We start from the raw sequence: 18,192 nt of genomic DNA, 5'->3' as shown, positions 1-18,192 counted from the left end.
TGAGCTCACCTCCATTCTCTAGCGGTCCGATGAATTACCTGCCTGTCATCCGACAGTGTTCGGTTACTTGACAAGCTGTATTGAGCAGGGAAAGCACTTACCCCTTGCGAAACATCCTCATCCCCCCCCCACCCCAGAAACCTCCAGAGAAGGATGGAGGTGGGTATAGACTGGGAAGGGGCACAAGGGAATCTCCCAGGATGTTCAGAAAGTTTAACATCTTACCATGTTTACATATTGTATTATTTTTTAACTCAAAAAGATGTATACATAAGACTGATGCACCTTCTTTTGCTGTATGTGTATAATACTTGTACTACAAAAACATTTTTCTACCTTGTTCAAATCTTCCAAAACTAGAATTCTATGAGCTCCCCAAAGCGCTGCTGTCTCATCAGGCCCCCTTAGCTCTTGCCAGGTGCTAGGACTGTTTTCTGCATTTTGCTTCCAGACGTACTTCTACTCATCCCTCAAAACCCAACTCAAGTGTCACCCCTTTTCTCCTCGATAATGTCCCTAGACATACCTCTGCCACGTACAGGCCCCACGCACTGTGCTTTCGATGCAGATAATGGTGATTTGCCAGTCCACGACACTCATGAGCCACCAGACTTGATATCTGTATGCTGTGCTCTCAGAGCCTACCACCGGGCCACAAAAGACCTCACTCGTGACATGTGAGTTGAGTTCATTGCCCTGGCCCGGGGATGAAGAGACCTGGGTGGTTACTCCAGTTTTGCACAAAGCCGTGTGTAACCTTACATTCCATCAACTTTGAGCCTCAGTCTCTTCACCCGTAAAGAGGGGATGATGACCCCCCCACACCCATGTGCCTTGCTTGTTATCATGAGGACCAGATGACACACTATATCTGAAGGTGCTTTGCGAATTTGAGAGTTGTTTTTTTTTTAAGGCATTATTTCTTGAAAGACCAACAGGCAATAGGGGGCAGTAGTGGCCCAAAATCCAGTTTCCTGCTTCAGGTGTCCAGAAACAGGTGCACAGCTCCATGGATGGAAACTGCCTTGCCATGACCCTGCATTACTGAATTCAAGTGGTCTTGTAATAGTCCCCTGATTCCCCACTGTCCACACTGTGGCAAAGGCCCTGGTTCTCCTGGCAGGTCAGTTCTGTAGTGTCACTCTAGAAGCCTAGATCCTGTCTCTCCAGCCTCACTAACTCACTTATGTGCTTCCATTTCACTGTACTGAATTTCTTTCTGATTGTAATACCTACAGAGCTTCCTATTAAGCTGAAGTAATCTGATGGAAACAGCCCTTTGGACTCCCAAGCAACTGAACTCCATAGAAAAGTGCCAAGAACAATTCAGGTTTTACCCAGAAATTAAATATGTTAACTTCCCTTTTCAGACTGATTCGATATTCTAAATCCACTTATCGGGGACTTAAAACTTGGACATTTATCATCTCGGTGGACCACAGTGAATCGTATATTGTAGGGATTTTATTATATAAATCAGGGGACCCAAATTCAAATGCCTTCAGGGATCAGGCAGTTTATGTGAATGAGAGATGGCATCAGCAGAAGGCAATAAGGAGAGGGGTGGTCTGTGGCAAACTGGAGCACAGATGCTGTATCTAAATACAGTTAACTGGGCACCTGGGTGGCTCAGATGGTTAACCGTCAGCCTTCAGCTCAGGTCAGGTCATGAGCCCAGGGTCCTGGGATCGAGCCCCACATCAGGCTCCCTGCTCAGCGTGAACATGCTTCTCCCTCTCCTTCCGTTGTTCCCCCTGCTTGTGTGTTCTCTCTCTGTGTGTCAAATAAATAAATAGAAATCTATTTAAAAAATAAATAAATACAATTAACTCCAATGTCAGAAAACACAGTGATGGCCAAACAAAAGATGCAACCAGACATCCTTTGGAAATTTTTTTATATTATATAATTAACTGTGCTATCTAAAAATTGGAAAAGTAACTGTAGTTACAGAACCATCAAATAATCACTGTCAACTGCCTGGCATAGTTCCTTTCTCACGCAGGTTTTTCTTTACACTGCCACTCTCATAAATTACTCATGAAGCATCTTCTGACATTATTTCAATATCTGAAGACGGGCTCTCGGGACTTGCCAGGTCACCCACAGGAAATGTGCACGTTCTGGGTCCTCGGCACAGAGTGGCATATGCCCGGGAGCCTCGGTGTGCATGAATACATTCGACACAGCCAGTGGTTGGCACACAGTGGGTACTTAGTAATTCTATGATGAATGATGAATGAATATCTCAACTGGGGCCTGGCCCAGAACCTACCAGCTGGTTATCAGTGGTAGTCAGCAAGATGCAGCAAAAACCGGGTCTTTCTTCCCTCTCTTCCTTCTTTCCTTTTTTTCCAGCTTTATTGGTCTATAATTCACATACCATGAAATCACCCTTCTTTTTTTCCACAGAGAAGTCTTAGATCATTACCCCTCTCATGAAAAATCTGCACAATTACCCCAGATCAAGTCACTAGAGAATCTTGAACGCCTTCTGTCATCCAGTAGCCCGCTCACGGTTTGCCCACACCAACCCTGGCTTTTGCAGTCCCCCCGACGTTCTTCGTGCTGTTCTTGTGTTCCTTTCACTGTTTTCTTGAAGTCTCTTTCTTCTCATACAGACCACGTCTTGAAAGCTTGTGTTGAGGTTCATTGTTCTTTGCACAATCCAAGGAATCCTAAATGTTCACGCCAAAGCCAGTTGTCATGCCCCCGATAAGGGACAGAGGCAGGAAAAAAGTTCACCTTCCGCCCAGAAGGCTGACCGATAGCCTGCATGGTTTTGACAAGGATCAAATATGTGTTGGTTGCTACATTCCTGCAGGTCTCATGACTGCCTGAACCTCTCAGGGACAATTCATAGCAAACTGAATGATAAGCGCCAGAAAAATCTTGCAGAAGTAGTTTTATGAGTAGAAATTCAAAGAAGACATGTATGATCTAATACTCCCTGCATGTCCCCTCCCACTTGAGCACAAAGCATATAACCACCACCTTCCTACAGCAAAAGTGCAGTTTTTTCTGCGCACGGGTCCTGCCCTCCTGCTGCTTAAATAAACTTGCTAAGTTGTGCCGTAAAATGTCTCAAGAACTCTTTCTTGACCGCCTTCTCTCAATGATCCTGCAACACCATCGCCAAAATTGCCTCTGAATCCAAATACAAAGATGACATCAGATGGGTCTTATGCATTTTGGCTAGTTTTTCCCGAAAATCTGTTTTAGGTACCACTGTCTTTCCAAGGTAATGAACACCAGTGACTATTTCCGTTGAAGTAGTTGGTTGGTCATGAACCTCTTGGTCTGGATAGTTACTGTGTCCTTCCTGATGGCGGCCAAGCCACAACAAGTCAGGGAGGAAAAGAGCAGACTCACCCTTTTATTTATTTTTTTTAAGATTTTATTTATTTATTTGACAGGTGGAGATAAGAGAGAAGCAGGCAGAGAGAGAGGAGGAAGCAGGCACCCTGCTGAGCAGAGAGCCCAATGTGGGGCTTGATCCCAGGACCCTGGGATCATGACCTGAGCCGAAGGCAGAGGCTTTAACCCACTGAGCCACCCAGGTGCCCCCAGACTCACCCTTTTAAAGTGCACCGCCCAATGGTAATCAGCACATTCACAGAGTCGTTCAACCCTCCCCTCCAGTCCTAACTGGAACAGTGTCTTTCTGCTATTGCTAACCTGTGGGTTGTCCCACTATTCCTTGCTGCTCCTGTTGTGATGCTTTCAAAATATACCCACATATTCTTTGACCCTCGTCCCTTCAAAAGGTGAAGCCTAATTCCCTTCTGCTGGACTGGGAGGCAAAACTGACTTAGGAACTCACTTCTAAGAGAATGTAGTAGGTGAGACAGTGTGTGCCTTCTGAAACTATGTCATAAAAAGTATTGTAGCTTCTACCTTGTTCTCTTGACTCACTTCCTGTGGGGAAGCCAGCTATCATGTCATAAGGACACTCGAGCTGCTCTGGGAGAGACCTACATGGAGAGGTACTAACGCCTCCCACCAACAGCTATCAAGGGCGCCATCTTGGAAGTGGCTCCTCCAGCCCCAGTTAAGCCTTCAGATGACAGTAGCCCTTGCCAATATCTTGACTACAACCTCATGAGAGACCCTATATCAGAACTCCTGGGCCAAGCTTCTCCCAAATTCCAGATCTGCAGAAACTGTGAAAGATAATGACAGTTGTCAGAAGTCACTAAATTTGGGGGTAACTTGAGGTGTGCCTGGGTTGCTCAGTCACTTAAGCATCTGCCTTTGGCTCAGGTCATGATCTCAGGGTGCTGGGATCGAGCCCCACATAGGGCTCCCTGCTCAGCAGAGAGCCTGCTTCTCCCTCTCCCTCTGCCTACCACTCCTCCTGCATATGTACTCCCTCTCTCTCCCTCTCTCTGCCATATAAACAAAATCTTTTTTCAAAAAGTTTTGGGGTAACTCATTACACAGCAATAGATAACTAATGCATGTGTTGAACCAATTTCCAACATTGAAGCCTTTCTGTGGAGGGGCACCTGACTGGCTTAGTTGGTAGAGCACTCAACTCTTGATCTCAGGGTTGTGAGTTTGAGCCCCATACTGGGTGTAGAGATTACTTAAAGGTAAAAATATCTTAAAACAAAACAAACTTTCTGTTGGAAAGATCTAGAATGGGTTCTGTTTTCCTGCTGATACAAACTCCTGTCCTAAATTATAAACCAAATGTGAAATTAGTATCTGTTAAAATGAAAAGTCTGGGGGCACCTAGCTGGCTCAGTCAGTAAAGCATATGATAACTTGATCTCAGGGTCGTGAATTTGAGCCCCATGTTGGGTACAGAGATTATAGGAAAGAGAGAGAGAAGAAAAGTCAAGTCTAAACATGAGGCTGTCAGTGAATGTAAAGGCTTGGCCACATGACCCTGCTCAACATCCATTCACCCCCTCTGTAGGAGCACTCTACTAGCTCATTAAAGACTCCTTTCCCCCCTGTCTTATTCAACATCACTCTGGTGGACTGTCTCCACCCTCTGGCTCTATGCTTGACTAATCAGCAATTTTCATGTCCACGTGTCCATAAGTACAGTGACTGTTCCAAGGGTAGCTATGTGTCCCAAACTGAGCCAATGATATGCAATGAAAATTCATTGAATTTGCTGACGTTATTGGCAGGATGTAGCCCTACAGGTCTTGGAGGCCACCTTTGGCACCATGTGTTGATAGCCTGCATGAAAGTGATGTCAACATTATGCAAACTCAAAGCTGATGGGCAAAGAACAACAGAAGTCAGATGACATTGCTATCACTAAGCCCCTGGATCCAGCTGTGCCTGAAGTCCACAATCTGGATTTCCTATTTATGTAACTATTTGCATAAGTCAGTTTGAGTTGTGGAAGACTTTTTGAAAAACTCTGGGGATCCTAAACGAAACGCATTACAACTATAGAAACTTGCCCCTGTGTGTTTGTAGATGCCCATGATAAGCAGGCTCAATGCTATAAATGCTTTAAAATAATTTAGGTCAATTATCGGCAGCATGGTTTAGACATTTTGAATAGTACCTAAGGAATGACTGTGTTTTCAAAGACTAGATAAAGGTCTATAAATATAATTCTCCCTCTCTCTCTCTTTTTAAGATTTTATTTTTAAGTAATCTCTACACCCAACATGAGGCTCAAACTTAAGCCCTAAGATCAAGAGTCACATGTTCTATGGACCAAGCCAGCCAGGCACCTCTAGAAATATAGTTCTTGGCCCTGTCACTCAGTAAGAGGCTCATACTCAATTCCTTTCTGGGAGGGTCTTTGGTTCCTCACCTGTAAAATGGAGTAAAATTACCCCAGGAAGGCTGCTTGCTCTCTGTTTTGTAGGCTCCCGTGTCTGAGCCCTGCTTTCCTTCTCTGGCCTTCTGCTTCAGGCTGGCTCTCCCCAGACAACCAAAGTATGGCCACCAGCAGCCCCAGGCTTACTGCCCTCCGGCCTACTTTCTCAGCAACCTCATAGGAAAAACAACAGACCCAACAAAAAATTATCTTTTGTGAGAAGTCCAGGAAAAGTGTCATGGAATCTCCCTGGGCTGTCAGGCCAATATCCATCCATGTGTCAACAACTAGACCCCCGGGTTGGATAAAGCAGACTGGCCAGGCCTGGGTTTCTCCTTCCCAGGAACCAGGGAGCAAGGGAGGGGGGATTCCCCTGAAGAAGACCAGAAAAAATGGGCTGGATCCTGGTGGGGAGAAACAACATGTATTGTCTCCACTCACTGGACTGTGAGCTCATTGAGGGCAGGGACTGCTGCCCTAATTTCTCTTTGCATTTCCAAAGTCCCTCCTGGCACATAGCAGGTTCTCAAGGGCCATGAGCTTCCCGGCCTGGACAAAGCCCTTTCCCCTTTCCCATCCCACACTCTGCTGGAGCCTGGTTTTGCCTCCCAGAAACGAGGAGATCTGTGAGGAGACAGAGGTTCCTAAGAAGGGATCTAAACTTTCAGAGGGAAGTAGGGTTTTTACCCCAGGCAAAACAACAAGAAGGAGGAAACTACTCAGAAGTTCCTCAGTTGTTGAAGAGATAAACAAAAGGTCTTCCGTCCACACAGCGGACTAAGATTCAGCCACAAAAAGGACCAAAGGGCTGACACCTGCTACAGCTGCGGACAGACCTTGAACACAAGAGGCTCAAGCCGGTCACGAAAGACCAGATGTTGTGTGAGTTCATGTACATGAAGTATCCAGCATACTCAAGTCCACAGACACCGGACACCGAGACTAGATTAGTGGTTACCTCGGGCTCTGCTGTGGAGGAGGGAGGTAATGGGGAGTCACCGCTCTTGGGGTTTCCCTTTGGAGCAATGAAAATGTTCTGGAACTTGACAGCAGAGATGGTTGCTTGTATCTGTGAATATACTGTAAATCATGGAACTGTTCCCCTAAAATGGGTGGATTTTCATGACATGTGAACTATCTCTCAATAAAGCTGTTTAAGGCAAACAAACACACGGGAAGTTTTCATCCCCCAAGGTGTTCTCCAGAAGTCACCAAGGGAGAGGAGAAGGGGGCCCACCACCCAGGAGCCGGCCTGGCACGTCAGTGGGCCTCTGCACTCTCCCGCTCTCCTGTTAATAAGTTTCACCGAACATCAACATCAGAAAAGGCCACCTTGTGACATGAGGAAACAAGTCTAAACTTGAGCATGGTTCAGGCCATGAAACACCAAACATCTCCTTCTGCCTGGCTCCAGTCTGTCCTCTGTCTAGGGAAGATGTAAGAGCTCCAGTCCCAGAATGATCCTTGCCTCCTGAGAGCATGCACTCTACAGCAAAGCTCCTCGATCCTGAATTTCTCCCCAGAATCACCCAACCAAAGCCCAAACCCTGCATATGGTTCTTTATAGCCCCCTGGGGTTCTCTTACTGAGACATCCCATGGATCCCCCGTGGCCTGTGTTCTCCCACACTGCAAGATTCAGTCTGACTGGCTCAACCACTGGTGTGTTCCCAGCGCTCTTTGGCTGGAGGACATTGACATTTTCCAAACATCTGCTTTTTATACATTTATTTGACACCAAAGACAGCTCAAAGGGAGCACAGAGGTCAATAAAACAGTCTCTGGCTGTGGACAGACCTGGCCAGAAACTCAGTTTGGCCACTTACTGTGTGACCTGTGGCAAGTTAATTCACCTCTCTGAGCCTTGGTTTCCTTTGCTACAAAATCATGTCATGCTTCTGCTCAAAAACCCTACACAGGCTCCCCAGATCGTTCAGAATCAAGTCCATACCTCTTAGCCTTCCCTGAGGGTTCTGCCCTCCGCTCTGGCTGTCTACTAGGACACTCTCCCGTGCAAAACCAATCAAGCCTGCAGACCCCCTCGCCGGCCCTCCACTGTGTCAGACACACTCCTGAGTCAGAGGCTCTGCACTTCCCGTTCTCTCTGCCTGAAACCACCTTCCCCCCAGTTTTCTCTTGGCTTCCTCCATCACTTTAGCCAGATCTCTGGTCCCATGTCGCCTCCTGAAAAAAAGCACCCCCCCAATTCCATCATTCTCTAAGCCAGTGGTTCTCAACTTGGGTGAGCAGCAGAATCGCCCAGGGACGTGGGTAAAAATCACAAAGGCCCAGCCTGTCCTACTTCATCCTGGCTGGTAGGAAGGCGCAATGGCATGATCCTTTGGGAAGACAGTTAAGCATTTCTTAAAAAGTTAAAACATACACTTAACCGTGTGCCTGGGTGGCTCAGTCAGTTAAGCATCTGCCTTCAGCTCAGGTTATGATCCCAAAATCCTGGGATTGAGCCCCTCATAGGGCTCTCTGCTCAGTCTGCTTCTCCCTCTCCCTGATCTTATACTCTCTTGCTCTCTCTCTCTCCCTCTCAAATAAATAAAGTCTTAAAAAATATATATATATATATATAGCATTACCCAGACATTATTGTATTTCTAGGTGTTTACCTTAAAGAAAGAAACACACGTGTCCAGAAAGACTTAACACATGAACACGCATATTTGAACGAGGCAAAAACTGGAAATGACCCATATGTCCAACAACAGGTAAATAGAAAAATAAATGTGGTGTGTCTATAGAATGGAATTAGTTGTCAATAAAAAGAATGAGGGGCGCCTGGGTGGCTCAGTGGGTTAAGCCTCTGCCTTCGGCTCAGGTCATGATCCCAGGGTCCTGGGATTGAGCCCCACATCGGGCTCTCTGCTCGGCGGGGAGCCTGCTTCCCCCTCTCTCTCTGCCTGCCTCTCTGCCTACTTGTGATCTCTGTCTGTCAAATAAACAAATAAAATCTTTAAAAAAAAAAAAAGAGCCCAAGCATTGGATGAGACCCTTGGAGTAGAAAAACACCACCACCGGGTCAATTTAACATGTTGGAAAATCTACCCAGACTAGCATTTCCAGGCAACCTCCCTTCAGGTAGAAGCAGGCACTGAAATTCAGAGACGGTGCACAATGTACTTGAAAGAATCTCGTTGCTAAGGTTTGATCATCCTATTTTCCAAGATGGATCAGGGGAGCCTGAGTGTATACTTCCATCCAATGCCCTTGGAGGGAGGTCGACTATCAAACAAAATCAAAGCAGAAGAGACCAGGAGTCTCATGTGACGTCACCAGGGTTTAGATACAATGATGACATCAGAATTGTCCATGATTACCTCAAGTCCGCCAAAGAAGCAGGAGGAGAAGGAGGGATGAGAAGCCAGAGCGGCAACCGTGGTGGTGTGAGTGGAGGAGGGGGTGTGAAGCTCCTTCGGGTTTCAGCCCTTGGGATGGAGCTCAAGGAACAGGACAAGTAAGAGTTGTGCGAGAGACCACTCAGACTCCCGAAAAACAGGAATTCTCATAAAACACTCGTGGGTTGTTCAAACAAATCACCATGGATTGGGCTCTTTGACAACAACAGAAATTTATTTCTCACAGTTCCAAAGTCTGGAAGTCCAAGATTAAGATGCTGGCAGATTTGGTATCGGCCGAGAACCCCCTTCCCTGGCTCATAGAACACAAAGGTGTTAGGACAAGGGAGCGCGCCGGCCTCTTTTATAAAGGAACAAATAATACCTCTTAATACCATCACCTCGGGGGGCAGGATTTCAACACGTGAACTCGGGGGGGACACAGCATTCAGTCCCTTGCATCGTCTATGACAACAGGACAGGGAAGCTATATCCAAGTGTCCCCAAGTTGCCTCTCGAGCCCTAATGTGGTTTCTCAGGACCCTGTGGCCTGATTTTCCAGGAAGCAGTGACTTCTCCTTCCACATAATCACTGCTACTATCTGCCATGTGCCCAGCCTAACGGACTCACAGAGAGAGGAAACGTCTGCCCCTACGTGTGGGTGGTCCCCAGCATTCCCTCACTCTCTCTCCCCGCTCCAGATCTTCTGTTCCCCTTAGTGGCATCAGATATCTCCTGTCCCACTTACAGCTGAAGCAAGAGGTATGGCGATCACAGGCAAGCTAACACTTTATTATTCCTCTTATTTTTTTATTATTGCACTTTTTAAAGTAGGCTTTTTGCCTTAGGTGGGCCTTGACCTCACAACCCCAAGATCAAGAGTCACGTGCTTTACTGACTGAGCCGAGTGGGCACCCCACTTTGCCGCTCCTTTTAGTCCCCAGTCAGCTTTCTTTTAAAAGCTGTTTTGTTATAAAAAAATTCTCTAATAATACAGAAGGAGGGAGAATGTATAATGAACTCCCATGTACCCATGGCCTGGCTTCAACAATATTTTTTTAAGATTTTATTTATTTATTTGACAGACAGAGATCACAAGTAGGCAGAGAGGCAGGCAGAGAGAGAGAGAGGAGGAAGCAGGCTCCCTGCTGAGCAGGGAGCCCGATGTAGGACTCGATCCCAGGACCCTGAGATCATGACCTGAGCCAAATGCAGCAGCTTAACCACTGAGCCACCCAGGTGCCCTAGCCCTAGTCTTTAAATTCTGAGTCATTTCAAGGGGATTTGGGAGCTGAGCAGATGACAGAGGAAAGGGCCCTCGAATGATCTGGAATGCCCTGGAGTTTCCCAGCCACCCAGCTCTGGCCTGCGTTTGCATCCCTGCCTCAGCGTGAGTTGTGTGTTGTTTCCTGCTCAGTATCTGAGCTGCCTTTCCTAGCCTGGGCAGGGTGGTCCATCCCCGTGTGACTCCTGGTGAAAGTACAAGGCCGTTCCATCTGCCGGAGCTGACAAGGTTAAATGCTTTGCTTTCCCTGATCTCTGGGCACCGGCTGGGATACCATCTTGTCCATGCGGATGCTCTCACCAGGCATTCGAGTTTGGAGGGGCGCCGTGGTGCACAGGACACCGGCAGGAATGGCTGGGAGATGGAGATGGAGAAGTAGACATAGATCAGACTACCAAAGTCTGGGTCGGCCAAGGTAAGGGCTCTGGGTTTTATCGTAACCTGGCGTTAACACCTGGCGGGATAAAATGCAAGCACATACAAAGTTACTAACTATGCAAAATTTCTGCTGTGCAGAAAATAGGTTAGAAGGGAGAAGAGGGGCGCCTGGGTGGCTCAGTCGGTTGAGCATCCCACTGTTGATTTCCGCTCAGGTTGTGATCTCAGGGTCATGAGATCGAGCCCCAAATCCGGCTCTGTGCTAAGCTAAGCATGCTAAGCATGGAGCCTGCTTGAGATTCCCTCTCTCCTTCTTCCCCTGCCAACTCCCTGCTCTCTGTCTTTCTAAAAGAAATAAATAAAATCTTTAAAAAAAAGGATTGAGGGGACTTGGTGGCCCTAATTCCTAATTCTTCCAATAGCGCCTTGCACCCAGTCAGACAGCAGGGTTGATTTTATGATGCCCTTGTTCCAAATGGGATGCCACAGCGGTAACAACAGTAACAGCAACGGCTAATGTTAGCATAGCCCTTACTGCGAGGCAGCCTCTGTTCTACACATTTTACATATCTCCGCTCGTTTAATCTCCCCAAACATCCTGGAGGGAGGTGTGATCAAGATTATTCTCATTTTACTCATGAAATAACTGAGACAAAGAGTCAGAGACAAGGACTTGCGGGATGTCACATAACATCCCCATCACGTCCGATAGGAACTTGCTCCCGGGGTCGATCCCTGGTGTCCTCTTCAACACCGTCCCACACTGGTCCCCATCCAGTCCTGGGTCCCTCTGCTGACTCACCCAAACAGAGCCCGTTCTTCCCCTGGGCCTCCCACACACAGTTTGTGGCTTTCTCTTCTTCCCTCACATAGTGTATGATTCCACTTATCTGAAATGTCCAGAATAAGCAAATCCACAGTCAGAAAGCAGGCTTTGGGTCGTGTAGGGCTGCCCGCCTCAGCTGGCCCATGGAAAGTGTCCATTGGGGGCACCTGGGTGGCTCCGTGGGTTAAGCCTCTGCCCTCAGCTCAGGTCGTGGTCTCAGGGTCTTGGGATCAAGCCCTGCATTGGGCTTTCTGCGGAGCAGGGCTGCTCTGCTCTCTGCTTCCCCTTTTCTCTCTGCCTACTTGTCATCTGTCTCTCTGTCAAATAAATAAATAATGTCTTTAAGAAGGAAAGAAAGAAAGAAAGAAAGAAAGCGAGCGAGCGTGCCCACGGCTGTGAGCTCCCTGACTAGATAAAGCCTTTTGCCCTTTTCCTTCCAACCCTCCTCTGGAGCCAAGTTCATCTCCCAGGAACAAGTTCTGTGAGGAGGAACCCTTTCTACAAGGTGATCTGAGCTTCCAGAAGAAAATCACCGTTTTGCCACAGGCAAAACAACAGGAAAGGTAGAAGGTAGAAACATCCCAAAAGTCGGCCAGTGGATGAATGGACACATAGCACGCGGTCCCTCCGTACATTGGGAGACTATTAGGCTATGAAGAGGAATTACTTCGGGCCACAACACGGATAAACCTTAAAAACATTATGCAGAGTGAAAGAAGCCGGGCACAAAAGGCCACACAGTATATGAAATGTTCAGAACACACACATCCATGGACCCAGAAAGCAGACGGGTGGTGGCCAGGAGCCGGGGACAGGAGGGAACGGAGAGCTACTGCTAATGAGAACAAAGTTTTGGGGGAAGGTTGGTGAAAATATTCTGAAATTAGAGACCGGAAAGGCTACAGATCCCTGTAAACACACTAAGAACCACTGGATTGTACACATCAAAAAAGGTGAACATTATTGCATGTAATTCATATATAAATACACATTAAAAATGAGTCCCTCTGTCCCTTTGTTCTCTCTCTCTCTCTAAAATAAATAAGTCTTTTTAAAAAAAAATTATTTGTTTGTTTGACAGATGGAGAGACAGCCAGAGCAGGAACGCAAGCAGGGGGAGTGGGAGAGGAAAAGCAAGCTTCCTGCTGAGCAGGGAGCCCGATGTGGGGCTCGATCCCAGGACCCTGGGACCATGGCCCGAGCTGAAGGCAGACACTAAACAACTGGACCACCCAGGTGCCCTAAAATAAATATATCTTAAAAAAAAAAAGAAAGAAAGAAATGTCAGGGGAAAGAAAAAAACAAGAGATGAAGAATGAAAAGAGAGTAAGGGAGGGCACCCAGGTGGCTCAGTTGGTTAAGCCTCTGCCTTAGGCTCAGGTCATGATCTTGGGGTCCTGGGATCCAGCCCGGCATTGGGTTACCTGCTCAGCGGGGAGCCTGCTTCTCCCTCTGCCCCTCCCCCACTTATTTTCTCTCTCTCTCTCTCTAACAAATAAATAAAATCTTAAAAAAGGGTGGGGGGCGCCTGGGTGGCTCAGTGGGTTAAAGCCTCTGCCTTCAGCTCAGGTCATGATCTCAGGGTCCTGGGATCAAGTTCCGCATCAGGCTCTCTGCTCAGCAGGGAGCTGCTTCCTCCTCTCTCTCTGCCTGCCTCTCTGCCTACTTGTGATCTCTGTCTGTCAAATAACTAAATAAAATCTTTTAAAAAAATTAAAAAAAAAGAGCAGAAATGGGGAGTGGGAGGTTGGGGGAGCCAGGTGGTGGGTATTATGGAGGGGACATACTGCATGGAGCACTGGGTGTGGTACAGAAACAATGAATTCTGTTACACTGAAAAGAAATTAATAAAAAAAAAAGAGCAGGAATAAGAGACATATCGACTAATTGCAATATGTGGATACTATTTGGATCTTGAGTTAAACAAAAACTCTAAAGAAATAAAAGGGACGAGACAATTGACATTTTTTTTAAAAGATTATTTATTTATTTATTTGACAGAGAGAGATTACAAGTAGGCAGAGAGGCAGGTAGAGAGAGAAGGAGGAGGAAGCAGGCTCCCTGCCGAGCAGAGAGCCCGATGCGGGACTCGATCCCAGGACCCCGAGATCATGACCTGAGCCGAAGGCAGCAGCTTAACCCACTGAGCCACCCAGGCGCCCCTGACAATTGACATTTTGAACACTGGATATTTGATATGAAGAAATTGCTAGTTTTCTCAGGGGTGATGCTAGTCTGGGTACCTGGTTTCGGTATGTTTCTGAAATACAGATGAAAATATTTACAGTTGAAAAAATACAGTGTGTGGGACTCTTTTTCAAACTGTGTTGTGCAAACACACCTGGTTTCTGGGACACACTAATTTCCTGATGCTCCTCTCCCGTTTCAACCCCGTCTTGCTCGATCTGAAATTAGTTTATTTGGGGTTTTACTTGTCTCCTGTCTCCTGCACATAGCCACACCCCCCAGGGTTAACCTAGTACTTGGCATATATTAAGAGCTAAATGCTTATTGAATGAATGAATGTCGACATGGGTCTTACCACTGCTCTGGTCCTGAGTCCTGGTCCACATATCCAGTTGTCAATTAGACAACGACGTCTACACCCAGCCTGGATATCTCCTCGGGTTATCTTCAACGATGATGGTAATGATGACAGAAACTAACTGTTCTACGGCACAGGCTGAAGCCAGCACACATGCTGATTCATTTAATAATAACAATTACTCTCTGTGATCCCACTTAGCGGAATGGGAAGCGGAGGCCCGGAAAGGTCATGTGTCTTGCCCAAGGTCACACACCTGGTCAGTGACTGCACCAGGGTTAGAGCACTGAGAGGCTTTGAAAGTTTACCCACCAGGCTTGACTGCCTCTACTTACTTGAGACTAGCCATTCCTGGGGTGCCTGAGCGGCTCAGTTGGTTAGGCAACTGCTTTCGCCTCAGGTCCTGGGATCCCAGGATCACGTCTCACATCAGGCTCCCTGCTCAGTGGGGAGTCTGCTTCTCCCTCTGACACTCCCCCTCTCATGCTCTCTCTCTCAAATAAATAAAATCTTAAAAAAAAAAAAAAAAGACTAGCCACTCCCCTAAGCACCCAACTCACCATTTGGGGTCACCTCGCTTCTGCCTTCGCCACTCCTCCCCTCCCTTTCCTGCCCTGGTCTTAAGGTCAGGCTACAGGATGGTCCTCCCGTTCCTAGGTCCTTGTCCCTCTCAGCCAACTATGCTAAGTATATCTTTGCTGCCTTGAGGGCAAATCTGCCCCGTCTAGGCATTCATTATTTAGTCCTTTGTTCAAGGTGGGCACCCACCCGGTTCAGCTCCATCCCTCCCCACTGCGGGAACTTAACCAAGTTACTTAACCTCCTGCTGTGGGTAGAATGATGCCACACTGCCGCAAAAGATACATCCCTTGTCCCAGTCCCAGGACTGGAGACCTAATTTGGAAAAAAGTCTTTGCGATGTAATTAAGTTGAAGATTCTGAGATGAGATCATCCCGAATTGTGCAGATGGGCTTAGATCCAATGACAGGTGGTTCTTACACGAGACAGAAGAGAAGACAGACACACATGGAGAGGGTCACCTGAAGACAGAGGCAGAGCCTGGAGTGATGTGGCCACAAACTAAGGATGCCCTAGGCTGGACGAGACAAGGCAGAATCCTCCCAAGAGTCTTCAGAACAAGCCCAGTCCTGCCGAACACCTTGATTCCAGACGTCTGGCCTCCTGAACTGTCAGAGAATAAGTTCCTATTGTTTTAAGTCACCGAGTTTGTGGCCACTTGGTATATTAGCTACAGGAAGGGAATGCTCCTTCCTGTTTCTCCCTGCCCTTGACTTAGGACAGGGATAAGCACATGTCCACCTCACTGGGTTGCTGGGCATGGATCTGATCTCTGGTTTTAGCACTTACCAGCTGCTCTGTGACTCAGTTTCCACATTTGTAAAATTGGGATAATGATACTTCTTAGGATGTGGTGATGCAGCTGTTCTCAAACATTCTGGTCTCAGAGACCCTTTTCCAAGGGCACTCTCAAAACCCACTCTCTCTATAAAGAGATTCGATCAAGTGGGTTCTATCTATGACTATCTACTGTAAGCAGAAATCTAAACCGATATTTTTTAAAATATTAATTCAAAAGCAGATACATTTTAACATGCATTTTTTAAAAAATATTTTATTTATTTATTTGACAGACAGAGATCACAAGCAGGGAGAGAGACAGGCAGACAGAGAGGGGGGAAGCAGGCTCCCGGCTGAGTGGAGAGTCCAACACGGGGCTCTATCCCAGGAACCTGAGACCATGACCAGAGCCCAAGGCAGAGGCTTTAACCCACTAAGCCTTCCAGGCGCCCCAACATATATATTTTTAATAAAAGTAACTATGCTCCCCAACAAACAAAACACTGAGGACAGTGGCATTTCACATCTCTGCAAATCCCCTTAATGTCTAGCTCGTTGGAAGACAGCAGGATTCTCACAACTGCTTCTGATGTTCAGTCTTATTGTGAGATGCCGTTCCATGTTAAATATGCCAGGAGCATCTTGCCTCATATTGATACAAAGCTGGCACAAGGGACAACCTCACAGAGACCCTTTGGGTATTAGGGACCCCCAGTGGTCATTAGGCCACACTCTGAAGACTGATGGAGTACAGATTAAATGAGACAAATTTTTTTTTTTTCTGCAAGGCTCTTAGAATTAAATATGAAATAGCTGTGCAGTCCATTTTCAACCTAATTTTTTTTTTTAAGTCCATATCTGCTAGGCTGGTGGGAGCTTTGCGGCTATAAGGGCGTTAAAGTTTTTTTTTGTGCCTTCAAGGAGCTCGTCTCACGGGGGAGGCGCCTGTGTAACCCACACGATTAAAACTCAGCATGTGAGCGGTTCTATGGGAGGAGGCGGCCGGCTGTGGGAATGCAGAGGAGGGTCCCTAAGCCCTGCGTGGAGGATGGGAAGGGTGGGAGGGCTTGGTGGGTTCTGGAAAGACTCTGCTGGGGCCGGGGTGTCTCATGGACTAGGGGATTTAGCCAGGTCAAAAGGACAGGAGGCTTGGACCAAAAAAACCTCGCGGTGCCGAGCTCCAAACCCCGGCCTCACCTCCTCTGTGAAGCGGTGTTTATGTCACAAGGAACTGCTAATGGACGTGGCTCTGCGGGCGGGGCAGTCCGGCGGCTTCGGGGCAGGGGACCCCTCCACCCTTTCTTGTGCCCCTCTCGGGCGCCGGTACTGGAGCGCAGGGCCCGGCGCCACCAGGTCCGCCTGAGACCGGGTCTGCGGTGGGGGAGGGAGCGGGGAGGGAGCGGGGAGGGGGGGGTCCTCGCGCTCTCCCCAGCACGGGCCCCATCCCCGAGTCCACCTCGCGACCCTCCATTCCTCTCCAACGCAGAAGGTGCTCCACGGCTCCGCGAAGCGTCCAGAGACCGGCGTCCCCCCACCCCGCCTCCACGGCTTCCACGGCCTCCGCCCCCTCTCCTCCAGGCTAGTCTCGACCCCTCCCCGGCGGGAGGGAGAGGAGGAGCCAGGACCGGGCCGGAGGAGGGGGCGGCGCGCCCGGACGCGCCGGGGGCGGCGAGGAGGAAGGTCCCGCGGGCGGAGTGGCGGTCGGGGTGGTGGGGGTCGGGGTGCTGCCTGGCCGGCAGGTCGCAGTGCGGGGCCCGCGGGGACCCGGGCGCCCTCGGGCGGCGGAAGCCGGGCGCGCCCCTCGCCAGGCCGGGATCGGGGCGGGGCGCGCGGCATCCCCGCGGGGGGAGCCGGTCACCCGGTCTCGCCGCCGCCACCAAAGTTTCCCGGAGGAGCCGCGGCCGCCCTTCCTTCCCCGGCCCCGGGCTTGGAGGCGACCCTCGGGCGAGAACTGTTTCCGAGGGCGACGGGGCCCCCTCTCCAGCTAGATCCCGCGCCTCCATTGCGCCCAACTCGGATTCCCAACTTGGGAGGCGCCGCGGGCCTGCGCACGCGCGCCTTCCTCGCTGCGGCCGCCGCCGCCTCCACCTCCTCCCGCCCGGGAGCAGGCTCCGGGCCGAGCCGCGCGCCGAGACTCGCCCCCCGCGCGCCGCCCTCCGGCTCGCGGTCCGCCGCCCCCGCCCATGCGGACGCCGGCCGACCGCCCGGTGCGCTCTCGCCCGAGGGCCAGCTGAGTGCGGACCGCCGGCGGCGGCGCGAGGTGGGCCCGGCCCGGCGCTGCCCTCGACAGCGGCAAGTTTGGGAGTTGCACTAGTTTGCGGGGTCGGGAAGAGGCCGGCCAGGGGGCCATGGAGGAGGACCGGGGGTCGTCGCTGGCGGCCGAGTCGGCGCTGGAGAAGAACGTGGCGGAGCTGACTGTCATGGACGTGTACGACATCGCGTCGCTCGTGGGCCACGAGTTCGAGCGGGTCATCGACCAGCACGGCTGCGAGGCCATCGCGCGCCTCATGCCCAAGGTCGTGCGTGTCCTGGAGATCCTGGAGGTGCTGGTCAGCCGCCACCACGTCGCGCCCGAGCTGGATGAGCTGCGCTTGGAGCTGGACCGTCTGCGCCTGGAGAGGATGGACCGCATCGAGAAGGAGCGCAAGCACCAGAAG

At 49.4% G+C, this 18,192-nt stretch overlaps 2 protein-coding genes across 3 annotated transcripts in view; both read left to right on the top strand.

Annotated features, from left to right (window-relative positions):
* The window catches only part of LOC122903608 (translation initiation factor IF-2-like), a 19,139-nt gene extending 1,290 nt beyond the window's left edge, over nucleotides 1–17,849 (top strand). Inside the window, exon 2 of the mRNA XM_044244402.1 lies at nucleotides 17,275–17,849. Coding sequence (XP_044100337.1) covers nucleotides 17,275–17,849 — 575 coding nt within the window. The remainder of the gene's footprint in view (nucleotides 1–17,274) is intronic.
* The window catches only part of RILPL1 (Rab interacting lysosomal protein like 1), a 42,340-nt gene continuing 41,483 nt past the window's right edge, over nucleotides 17,336–18,192 (top strand). The window contains exon 1 of one of the 2 annotated variants that reach the window (XM_044243501.1): nucleotides 17,336–18,192. In XM_044243501.1, coding sequence (XP_044099436.1) covers nucleotides 17,884–18,192 — 309 coding nt within the window. In that variant the 5' untranslated portion in view covers nucleotides 17,336–17,883. The other variant, XM_044243500.1, reaches the window with a different exon arrangement.

The sequence above is a fragment of the Neovison vison genome, chromosome 3, assembly GCF_020171115.1.
Source record: "Neovison vison isolate M4711 chromosome 3, ASM_NN_V1, whole genome shotgun sequence".
NCBI lineage: Eukaryota > Metazoa > Chordata > Mammalia > Carnivora > Mustelidae > Neogale > Neogale vison.
The sequence above is the reverse complement of the archived record's forward strand: the minus strand, read 5'-3'. Positions and strand labels throughout refer to the sequence as shown.